Raw genomic sequence first — 12,200 nt, 5'->3', positions numbered from 1 at the left:
TTGCATGGGGCTTGTGCATGTAGTCATAAGTGCTGTGAGTTCATGTGTGTCCAGAGGGCACTGTTGTGTTTTAGTCACCTGCCACCATCTGGCTCTTAAAGTCCTCCCATCACCTCTTCCACAATGATCCCTGCGTCTCTGGAGGAGGTAATGGGATACAGACATCCCATTTGGGGCTGAGCATCAGCAGTCTCTTACTCTTTGTACCTCGGCCAGTTATGAGTCTCCGTGTCAATTATCATCTAATGCAAACAACCACCTTTCTGAAGGGAGCTGAGAGATGCAGTAATATGTTTCTGCACCAGGTGGAGAGGGGTAAAGGGTTCCTGGTGGCGACTGGTCTGGGATCTAGCAAATTCAAATGGCTCTGGGGCCTTGTCTGGTTGCTGCAGGGTGAGTTGGGTGAGGGGGGACTGGGGTTGGACCTTGATGTCATCGTTTAAATACTCAAGACAGCCACTCACATCCACACAGTGCTTACATCACCCTTAGACGATGGTTCTACGGAGTCGGCTTTGGTGCATTCAACTTTCAGTACTTCCCTTAAGGTCATTACAAATTAATATGAATTCTAACCTCAAATCACATGCTTACCATGCAGATATGTCTTCTTCTAAACTCACTTCCCATCTTAGTTCCTGGGATAGCTTCTGTCTCTTCCTGAGAATGGTGTGTGCTGGGAGACTCAGGGAGAAGGGGGCCTGCAGGAAGAATTCTGAGGAACAAATCTGTTCGGCCTCCATTAGAACTCTCCCATGTGACTAGATCTCAGTCAGGGACCATGCCCAGAACTGGGTCCTCCACACAGCTCAGTGAAAGGCACATGCCTTCCTCCCCCTCCCTAATGGCCCATAGAGAAGGAACTGGTGCCTGCAGTGGACTTGGGCATCTGTGAGCTGTGACACATCAGGAGTCCAACACACCCAAACCCTGATAACCAGGCTTGCAATCCATGGCAATGTGAAGAGGAGTAGCTATTGATTACTGTCAGCAGTGACCGAGGACCTCTGACCCACAGTAGCTGTGCGTCACCCACACAGCAGACAGCGAATAAGGATGGTCAGCGGCTCAGCGCTGTGAGCGAGTACCAGAAACAAACTCGAAGAGTTCGCTTCTCTTCCATCGTTGCCTTTCTCAATTCAATTTATTCTACTGCTCTCAGAAAGTATTTTAAATGCAAATTTGATTCTCTCTTCCTGATCAATGAGATTTTTACTTAGAGAGAAAATTTTGATCAATCACCTTTTTACCTAGAGAGTAAAAGTTCACCTTCCCCAATTTTTAAAATACACTTAGATTTATAGTTTGTTTCAATGTAGCCACTGCTGGTCATTCTTGCCATCCAACAGCAACAGTGAGTGTATATTTTTACACACTACACTACACACAGACACACACACACACTGATGCCCTAGAAACAACTAATAACTCCCCTAATAGTCTATTCCTTCAACTTGCAAAACACTTTTATTATTTCTACCCACTTGTTTTCCTAAAAATATCCATAATTTATCTCCAAAACTGAATTAAATATTATATTCGCTATGAGAGTGCTTCTCAAATTTAGTGTGCATGGTTCCTGCCTGGCTCTTGTTAAAATGAAGAGTTTTCAATCGGTGAAGATGAAGCCTTAGGCTTACACTGTTCGCTCATAACCTGGCTGCTGGCCCTCCCTCTGACGACAGTTTGAGGAATGAAGTGTCAGGAAATGTCCCCCATGTCAGCCTTGCCTGGACCAATTTAATCACTTTTTTTTTTCCTAGAGTCTTCTTTACAGACAGCACTTCCATTGTTACTTCTCTTGCTATGTTCTAATCTTACTAGATGTCCTAGCCTGTCTTCTTGGCTAGGAACTTCTAGTCTTCTGTCTTAGTGGTCTGTGAGCCTCTGTACCCTGTGTAGAGTTCATGACTTTCAGAAAGCACCTGATAATGTGCTGGGTGCATGTGACATGCTCCTGAGGGCTACGTAGTTTTTACTTGTAAAATATGAGACTGTTAGGTATCAAACTCAAAACCTATCGAACATATCAAAGCAGACCTGGCCTCCAGGTTCTCCCAGCATCCCTCAGTCCCTACCTGTTTCAGCGCATGTCTGGCAAATCCTGCCCCCTACCCTAAACTTGTCCAACCTACCAGCCATTTTGGTCACCCAGCTTTTTTCTTCTACCCTTCCCTCTCTCCTCCCACCTCTCCTCACGTGGCCCAGCTCAGGATCACGTTTACTCTGGACTCTTCCAGATGTCTCTCTGCCTCTGGCTCTCTCTCATATCTTCAGTAAATCTTCTCCACCATACCTAGGAGCAGTCATGTCTTTCCTCTTTATTTCTTTTCTTCTTCTTCTTCTTCTTCTTCTTCTTCTTCTTCTTCTTCTTCTTCTTCTTCTTCTTCTTCTTCTTCTTCTTCTTCTTCTTCTTCTTCTTCTTCTGGAAACCACAGCTTTATATTTCAGAAGTATGTAATGTTGTTACATAATAAAATGGGGAAGCACAAAAGGTCTGAGAAGTTGATTTGGGAACAGCCATTCCAGGGAAAATTGCTGACCTTTGGCACAGTTCCACCCACAGCCTTTTCCTATGTAATTTTTAGTCTAACTTAGATACCATGATCTATAAACTCATATCCAGCTTTCTCAATACATCGTTTATAAAGAATAAAAATTCTTTATAAACATACTTTTAATAAAAATATTTCTCCTTTCTTTTTTCCTTTTTCTTTTTTCTATCTTTTCTTTCTTTTCTTCTTTTTTCTTTTTTCTTTTTCCTTTTATCTTTTTGAGACAGAGTTTCTCAGTGTAGCCCAGCTCTGTAGTCCAGGTTGGTCTCAAACTCAGAGATCTGCCTGCCTTTGCCTCCCCAGTGCTGGTTTAAAGGTGTGTGCCCCTATGCCCAACTTAATAAAAGCATATTTCATAAGAGCATACTGTAGCTGAAGAATAAAAAAAAAATACTGACTGCCCTGAGAACATGGGCCCCGGCCCCTGGCCAGATGGCCTAATTCCCTGGAACTTTTGGGAAAAAACACCACAAAATATTTCAATGTCCCAGGTGCCTTGAAGTAAATATCTGCCCCTAGACTTCCCCTATTTCCTCTCTGATCCTCCCCCTAGGTTGTGGTTTTTGCCTTTATAAGCCTGCTGGAAAATAGGGTCAGGGTCGAACTCTTCTACACCTGCGTGGTGTATGAGTCTCAGCCCCAGCATGCTGGCTTGTGTACCATTAAAGCCTCGTGTGTTTGCAGCAAGCTTGACTGTTGTGGCTTTCTGGGCTCTCGATCCCTGAGACTTGAGTGAGGGTCTCCCTTCGGGGGTCCTTCATAGCGTGTTTAGACACCTTCCTGACACTCAGTACTTAACTGGGAGAGTTAGTGTGTGGGAGCACACACAGTCAAGGCCACTGTTTCCTAGAAAGATTGTTTGTGAGAACCCAGGAGATTATGCAGAGATTGGGTGGGACAGAGAGCGGAAGCAGCTCACAGGTCCTGGCCCAGGCACTCTAGCTTGCCCAGAAGGAAATCTATAATGGCCCGGGCCAGTATGGTGTTGGCCACCACCATTCGGAAGAAGTTGGCCCGGGTCCCATGGGGCTGGTAGCCGATCATCATGGTTCCCTTCCTCACCGTGCGCTCCTTGAGCACAGGGGCCACCTGGGACAGCCTTTGGCTGTAATCTGGTCCTCTCCCCTCCCCCCGCCCCCCGCAGGCTGGGAGGCACAAACCAGAACTCGGGCTCCATGACCAACTCTAATCCTTCCCGCTTTTTAATCTCCTCCGCCAAGTACCAGGTAAGAGCAAAGTCCTGGTCAATGTGCCGCTCCAACCCTTGCCCACCCTGTGCCTTCCACATGAGCCCCAGGAAACCACGTAACCATTTTTATGTAAGCAAAGTGAGGTGTCAGGAACCTGGAACTCAAGTCACAGGGCCTATACTTGTAAAACATGTAGCTATATATATTTTTTTTTTCATAAGCAATGATTGACTTGTGGCCCCCACAGAGGGTAAGACATACCTGCAGTATTTTTTATCTTGAAGACAAGCAATAAATACTCTCCTGATCTAGGCATAAATACATAATTCCAAACATTATGAGTTGCAAAGCCTACAAAATACATTTCAAACCAAAACCTTTCCGTGAACACAGGGCACCATTTACAAAAAAAATGTAAGACAGAAACCAGCAGAAGAGAATCCCATCTTCCCAAGCAGGACACTGGAGTAAGCAGTGCACACGCGTCCATCAAAGCCTTCATGCATGTGAGGTTAAGAGAGCCAATGCCACCGTATGGGGGCCAGTCTCCTAAACCACACCACAGACTTCTCTCAGTTCCAGTGTTTATCTTCTAGATTGGATGTCCCAGAAATCGTCTCTTAATTACGGGTTCCCAAAAGAGAATAAACAGAGATGATTGTGGACCAGTTGAGGAAGTTCGTTTTCTGAATGACAGAGTTTTATCTGGACACAGTGATTACAGTTGGAAGTGATGCATTTGAGCCTTAAGCCAGTCTAAATGCCACGTGACTTAGGAAGAGGGATCTGTGACTCTGATCATTTTTCTAGGGGCTTTGTCTGAACTCGGCAGGAAAATCCAGTGTGCCTGGCACCAGGGAATCCTTCTTCTCACAAGAGAGCCAGCTCTAGGTTGAAGGGATAATTACAGGAAACAGTCTGCAGGAGACTAGTTGAAAGCATCTTTGAAGCTCTTGTATAAATGGCCTCAGGCAATGTTACTCTGGTAGGTTGGGAGAATGAAAGGGTTAATTTTGAGTGGCTCCAGGGCTGTGAACTCAGATCCAGGTGAGGGTGAAGAAAGAGAACAGCCTATTTCAATTTGGAGGGTCCCACTGGGCCCCCCAGTGCTCTGAGTAGGAGCAACTTGGCTGTGGGGTGGGGTGCCCATTAACCCAGACTTTCCTGTGTTAATGTGCTCAGCGGCCTGGCCTCAATAGGAGGCAGTGTTGAGAAGAGCTAAGAGGCTACACTGGAGTTATATTTGGGTGCCATCCCAATCTCCGTCCTTCCCAGTTCTGTCACCGGGGCAGCTATCCAGCTTTTAAAAGCCCAAGTCCACTTTCTGTAAGACATGAATAATACCTCGTGGTTGGGTTGGTATGAACTGTGATTCGCCAGGGATGACCCGTGTGCAGGATATACGCATGTCACCTGTGCGAGTGCCAATCAGCAGTGGACATCCTGTGCATTTTGGAAGCACCGCCCAGTGCTTGCCTCTTTCCTTCCTGATAAGTTTGGGCAAGAGCAAACGCCTTCTTCCTTTGCTGGGCTCTTGAGAGCCTTGACATGGCAACTTTAAGACTGCTGAACCCCTAAAGGCCTGAAAGAACCCAAAGTCTCAAAGTCACAAGGATCATGACAGTGCTGAGTGGATGCCGCTCCTGAGAGGCTGGAATGATGACCGTTCTGTAGTCACTGCTTCAGCATCCTGCGCAGAACAGGAGATCCAGTCACGCACATGGCTTACCGTGAAACAGGGCCGCTGGGTCAGGAACAACCCAAAGGCCTCTTTTGCAGCTCTTTACTTCCACCATCAGAGGCCTTCTCATTCCTGACCGACCTCAGACATCCCGTGGTCCTGCCGTGGGGTCTGAATGTGTCACCCTGCCCTATCCACCCGATGGAGCTCTCTGTGCCCCATCAAAGAGAGGTGGCAGTGTGCTCTGAAACCTTATGGCATCCGGCCTCTGGCACAAGCATCCGCTCCGCCTCATGTGAGGCAGGAAGCTGTGGCTGACAGCCTCGCAGTAGTACAACACCCTGGTTTAATCACCTCTTGCATTTCTTAGAAAAAGAATGATGCTTTCCCGCTCTTCCATCCATAAAATGGGCACATTGTCTCGTTGGGCCAAATTAAAGGTTACTTGAATTATTCTTAAAAGTAATAATAAAGAAGAGTGTGGCCTACGCCTGCCTCTCCTGATTGCTAGGAGGGGGAGGGGATGCTCCCGAGAGTGGGCAATGGAGCTTTGAGTACAGCATACGACAAGAGGCTGGGGTGGGGTGGACACGCAGACACTGCTCCAGTTGTGGTTCAGCTGTTGGCTCAGTGGCTGGCCCTCCACCCTTTTCTATGATGCTGCAGTTGTGGCTGCATAGGTGCTGGCACCATGGTCCAGGCACCTGTGGGGGTTTCTGGACTGGTGGCAGCTTTTAATGCTCTGGAAAAAGGACATTGTTCCTTCACTCAGGATTTATGGCTGTGTCTGGTCGATGAGTCCCTGCTAAAGCCCAGCTTCTGCGATTTCAGCCAGCTGGCTTAACAGCTGGGAGAAGGGTGGCCGGTCTTCTGGTTTCTGGAGAGGAACAGAGAGATGTTTGTAAGTTCCAAATCCCTATGCATTCAAACTAAGCTTAAAGCAGACCTGAATTAATACCAGCATCCCCTCTAAATTCAAAATATGATTCCACATAGGCTGTATTGGAGGCAAGATGCCCTTATTCTCCATAACAGAGTCTGACACCAGATGGTCTACTTTTAAATTTGCAGACCCCTTTTTAAAAGAGGGATCAAGCCCGGACCCCTACACATGTGACACTGAGTTTAAATCTCAGCTCCATCATTCATCCGTTGTGTGAAACGGGACAGATGGCCCAAACCTCTCTGAACATCAGTTTTCCCATCAGTAAAAAGGAGATGAAATCTAGCTCATAAGATGGTTTTGAGAATTAATTAAACCATGCAAAAAATATATCCCAACATCACTAAATAACAAAAAAGGAAAACATTTATGTTTAAAGCTCACACTGTATATCTAGGATGTATATAAGGAAAATATAAAATTATGTTAAATCAGAGATGCTTGAAGTCAACACTAGTGCTAAGTCATCACTGCTTCACAATGTGATCTAGAGATTCAACGCAATGGCCAACCGAATCTCCCAGCACGTGACTGCATGGTATTGACCAGCTGACTCTGAAATGTATATGAAGAGACAGAAGTCTCAGAGAACAAATACAATGAAGACAAAAAAAAAAAAAAGCAGAGTTATAGACTGATACCACCCAACCTCAGGGTTTACTGTAAAGTTCACCATCGGGTGACACTGGTAGAAAGATAAACAATGGACCAGAGGGATAGAGCAGGCCCAGAGAGACCCTGATGAGCATAGCAAGCAGACAATGGGATGAGTTAGAGACAACCAACAGTGCTGTAACCACTCACCCCACTCACCCACATAGGAGCCAGCAGTTCAAGTAACAAACCTGGAGAGCTCACAAAAAATAGACCCTAACCTAAAGGCCAAAGATGAAACCACAGGACAAATGGTTTCAAGGGTGAAATGGGGAGGCAGCCTTTATTGGGGTGGGAGATGGAGGTCAGTAATAGGGAGAATGACAGTAAACAACACTAAGGATGTCTGGAAAAGCCATCAGGAATCATATTACTTATTTACCTAAAATTATATGCAATACATATAAGTCTGTGTATACATATGTAGTTTAAATAAAGTTATACCACTTGGGCTGACCATACCCCACACCGGTGGCGCACACCTTTAATCCCAGCACTCGGGAGGCAGAGGCAGGCAGATTTCTGAGTTCGAGACCAGCCTGATCTACAGAGTGAGTTCCAGGACAGCCAGGACTATACAGAGAAACCCTGTCTCAAAAACAAACAAACAAACAAACAAAACCTAAAAATAAAATAAAAAAAAAACCAAAAATCTAAATACTAGGCATGAGAAACTCCCTTTAGAGTTGCTGGTCATGGGAGTCCATGAGACTCCACAAGCAATATAGACTTGCTGTTGCCCTTGGCTGCCTCCCGGAGGTTGAAGGCAACTGCCCATTGCTGAAGACACCATTCAATTTGGACATAAGACATGGAGCAGCCAAGCTGGCTCTGGCTTGAAAGCCTCTTGCCTTAGGTAGCTTCCTTCCTTCCTTCCTTCCTTCCTTCCTTCCTTCCTTCCTTCCTTCCTTCCTTCCTTCCTCTCTCTCTCTCTCTCTCTCTCTCTCTCTCTCTCTCTCTCTCTCTCTCTCTCTCTCTGTCTCTCTCTCTGTCTCTCTCTGTCTCTGTCTCTCTCTCTTTCTTTTTCTTTTTCTTTTTTCAAGACAGGGTTTCTCTGTATAGCCCTGGCTGTCCTGGAACTCACTTTGTAGAACAGGCTGGCCTCGAACTCAGAAATCCTCCTGCCTCTGCCTCCCGAGTGCTGGGATTAAAGGCATGTGCCACCACGCCCAGCACTTAGGTAGCTTTCATTGCACTGAACAGTGCTTTGAAATCTTCCAAGAGAGGGAAGCAATGGGCAGTCCAGCCCAGTTATGATGGCTTCTAGCACAGCACAAAAGCCTAAGGATGCAGGAGAGTCACTCACATCCTGGCGGGAGCCAACAGCTCTCTATTAGATTTAAAGTCAACTCAAAAGGAGGGAAATCATGCCCTGTACTGGAAACGTACCCAACTACCTGGGGCTGGTGAGCTTAGAGAATAACTATGACACTTTATAAACCAGCTTAATTCCTAACTGTACTCTACGTATCTATCCTTATAAGTGTAACTTTCACTCCTCATTAAAAAAGAAATAAAAAAATATATATCCATTTGCCACTGATAGAGACTGTTACAGAAATCCACAAGTGGTCAAATATAGGGAATAAGTATATAGCCCCAACTGACACATCTATGACATGACCTCTGTACCCACGACTCAGGAACGTTGTAGAAGGGGATCAGTATAGTTGCAAGAGCCAGAGGACCAGGAAATCTGCTGTAAGACTGTGTCTCCTAGAAATGACAGGGAAGCTTCGCCCATGATATCTCAACAATATGGCTGCCTAAACGAGATCTGAAGAAGTACGACACCAACAGACATGCAAACATGGAACGGGGAGAATCTCTCCAGGCCTCACCCCTGAACTGGGAATTACAGGCAAATGAGGAACGCTGGGAGTGGGGGAAGTAGTCTTCCCCAGGGATGAGCCCCCTAAGCCGTTATCCAGGACTGAGGGGCCATCCCTCAAATCTTATACAGATAAGTCCCATTAAGTGGACTGAGAAGGTTTTGTTTGTATATTTAAGCTTGTGTGTGTGTGTGTGTATCACATTTCAAAAGTGACCATGATTTTGAGAAGATGCAAAGATTTGAAAGAAAACAAAAATAATAAAATTAAATTTCCATGAGATCATATTGGAAAAGATCTGGGTTTGTGATAAGTCGTTAGCAGCAACTTCAAAAGTGCAATTCCTGGAGGGAAATGATGTTGAACTTGTTAAAACTGAAACACTTCTGTTCACTGAGAGACCCAGTCCAGAGGGACAGTGAGATGGCTCAGAAAGCCAAAGTACTCGCCGCCAAGCCCGACAACTTGAGCCCCATCCCTGCAGCCACAGGCGGAAGGTGAGAAATGACTCTTGCAAGTTGTCCTCTGACCTCCGTAGACACATAACTAACAATGTATGCCACCCTTATAGCTGTATACACACACACACACACACACACACACACACACACACACAAAACGTAAAGTAACTGACACCAATAAGGGCTGGAGAGGTGGATCAGGGTTAAGAGCACTTGCTGGGATCAGGGTTTGATCCCCAGCACCCATAGCACTGCTCACAACCATCTGAAACTACAGTCCCACGGGTTCTGAAGCCCTCTTCTGTCCTCTGTGGAACTGTATGCATGTGGTGTGCAGTCACATCTACAGGCAAAACACCCATATACAGAATTTTTAAGTAAAAAAAATTGAAGGTATTACTAAGAGAATGAGAAGATAAACTGTAGGCTTGGAGAAAACCTTTGCAAAACATATAATAATAAGGAACCCTTTAAAAGCCAAGTATAACAACCCCACTGAAAAGTGGGCAGAGATGAGCAGGGACTTCACTAAGATTACAGATGACAAACAAACATAAAAAGGTGTGTGACATGGCCAAGCCACTAAAGCAATGGCAACTGAGACAACAGAAAATATAATTCTCCCTCTCCTTTGTACGAACAGAGATGTCCAACACAACCGGTATTGCTACGTATGAGAAGCATCAGGACTAGGCATGGTGGCACACACCTTTAATCCCTGCACTCAGGAGGCAGAAGCAGAAACAGGGGTATCTCTGTGGGTTCAAAGCCTGGTCCATATAGTGAATTCCAGGAAAGCTAGGACTATATAATACTAAACAAACAAACAAACAAACAAAACAAAACAAAAGCCAGATTGAAACATGAGCACCAGAAGCCATCATTACTGCTAAGAATGCAAAAAGGACTCAGGAGGACAATCTGACCTGTCAATGTTTAGGTTTTTTTGTTTTTTGTTTTTTGTTTTTGAGGCAGGGTTTCTCTGTATAGCCCTGGCTGTCTAAACATAATGTCAACATATGACCCAGCAACCACTCCTAGGCATTTACCCAACTGAGTTAAAAATTTTTGTCCATACATAGATTCACCTTAAAAGATTCATTTGCAGTAAATGCTTATAGCAGGTTTACTTATAATTTCTGGAAACTGAAAGCTACCAAGAAAGTTCCTTTTGTAAGCACATGAATAAACAAACTATGGTATGTCCACACAATGGAGTACTACTCAACAATAAAAAAGAAGTAAACAATAAAACCCAAGAATCCACACATGCAGTACACATTGATAACCACACCCTGAAATATCATACTATACTCCATATGTATGTATAATGAAAACCCAATTCTACATATAAACACGGACAAAGTCTGGCCTGTTTATTATGGTCATCTTTGACCCCCATCCTTATAGGTCATGTCCTTTCTCTCATGATGGAGGCCCTGAAAATGTGTGTTAGGATCCAGGGGACCTTCCTTGTGTACTGACCTCTTTCCAGCAATGATTCATGATCTGGTAGACATGACAGGAGGCCAGGCGGGGCTTGTATAACCGAAAGCCAGTGCTGATATCTTCCACGACCTCGGAATTGCTTCGGTTTTCATATGGGATTTTGCCTTCACTGAAGACTTCCCACATCAGTACACCTAGAAGCAACAGTGAGCAAAACAATAGCCAAGAGGAAAGTGTATGAGGACCAAAGAGACTCATGCCCGCCCACAAACAACAGGGCCTTGGAGTGAGTATTAAGTCCACTCCTCGAGAACTCTCAAAGTGCAGTATCAGGCCACATGAGCCTTATCAGGCCGTCCCTTGATTTTTTTCATTGATTGATTGAGTGTCCTATTTTAAAATACTTACTTTGTGTGTGTGTGTGTGCCATGTGTGCACATGTACTTGGGGTATCTAGAGGAACCACCAGATCTTCTGGAGTGACTCTGAGGTGTATATGAAACAAATGAATTTATGTCTAGACTTGGGTTTCATTTCCAAGCTCTCCCGCTCTCTCTCCTATCCTCCTCCACAGCTATAAATATATATATGCAAATATCCCAAATCTAAAGTCTGAACCATTTTTGGTGTTAGGCATTTCATATACAGAATCTTAACTTGTTTGTAGGCACTGAAGAGAAAGCATCTTCCCATAGTACATTTCTCCACTTCTGCCATTCATTGAGAGGCTGCCCCAGCTTTGTCTTGACAGAGCACAGACTCTCAGAAAGGAGGGGAGGTTGCTGGTGTCCTAACCAGAGCTTTGCAAGGGGTAAAACTAGAGGACTAGAGGGCAGAGCTCCCCAAAGTCTAATCCCCAAACACCCAATAAGAGTCAGCTCCTACACTTGTTCGAGTGGGAGACTTCTGGAACTCATCCTAATACCTTCCTCCTGGGGTCACTGACTATGACGAAGACTGTTCAGTATCCCAAGGTCTCAGAATTTCTAGTGAGGTGTCTTTTGAAAGTGTGTTATTGCTGCTGTTGGGTAGTGACAGCTTTAATGTGAACCTTCTGAGGCATGGGAAAGGCAGAGTTCATAGAGGCTACTGACTTGTTCAAGAAAGCAATGGAGTAAATCACACAGACTGCGTTTATGACAAAATCCATGGGGCTGTGGCAGGCAGGAGGCTCTTAGCTTGCAGGTTGCTGTGGTTTGTACATGTTACTATCTGCCTTTCTCTTCCCTTCCTCTTATTGTCTGTCTGTCTATCTGTCTGTCTGTCTGTCTGTCTGTTTATCCATATTTCTGTCTGCCTGTCTGTCCATCTGTCTATCAGTATTTCTGTTCATCCGTCCGTCTGTCTGTCCATCCGTCTGTCTGTCTGTCTGTCTGTCTGTCTGTCTGTCTTCTTTCCTGGAGACAGGGTTTCTCTGTGTAGCCCTGGCTGTCCT

At 45.2% G+C, this 12,200-nt stretch overlaps 1 protein-coding gene across 1 annotated transcript in view; it reads right to left on the bottom strand.

Annotated features, from left to right (window-relative positions):
• Positions 1-4,001: 4,001 nt before the first annotated feature.
• The window catches only part of Itk (IL2 inducible T cell kinase), a 66,250-nt gene continuing 58,051 nt past the window's right edge, over positions 4,002-12,200 (bottom strand). Inside the window, exons 16-17 of the mRNA XM_021176287.2 lie at positions 10,802-10,959; positions 4,002-6,303 (exon numbers count right to left, since the gene is read on the bottom strand). Coding sequence (XP_021031946.1) covers positions 6,232-6,303; positions 10,802-10,959 — 230 coding nt within the window. The 3' untranslated portion in view covers positions 4,002-6,231. The remainder of the gene's footprint in view (positions 6,304-10,801; positions 10,960-12,200) is intronic.

The sequence above is a fragment of the Mus caroli genome, unplaced genomic scaffold (genome assembly GCF_978045245.1).
Source record: "Mus caroli unplaced genomic scaffold, Mus_caroli_1 scaffold_13, whole genome shotgun sequence".
NCBI lineage: Eukaryota > Metazoa > Chordata > Mammalia > Rodentia > Muridae > Mus > Mus caroli.
Note: the sequence above shows the minus strand (reverse complement) of the source record. Positions and strands in the feature narration are given on the sequence as shown.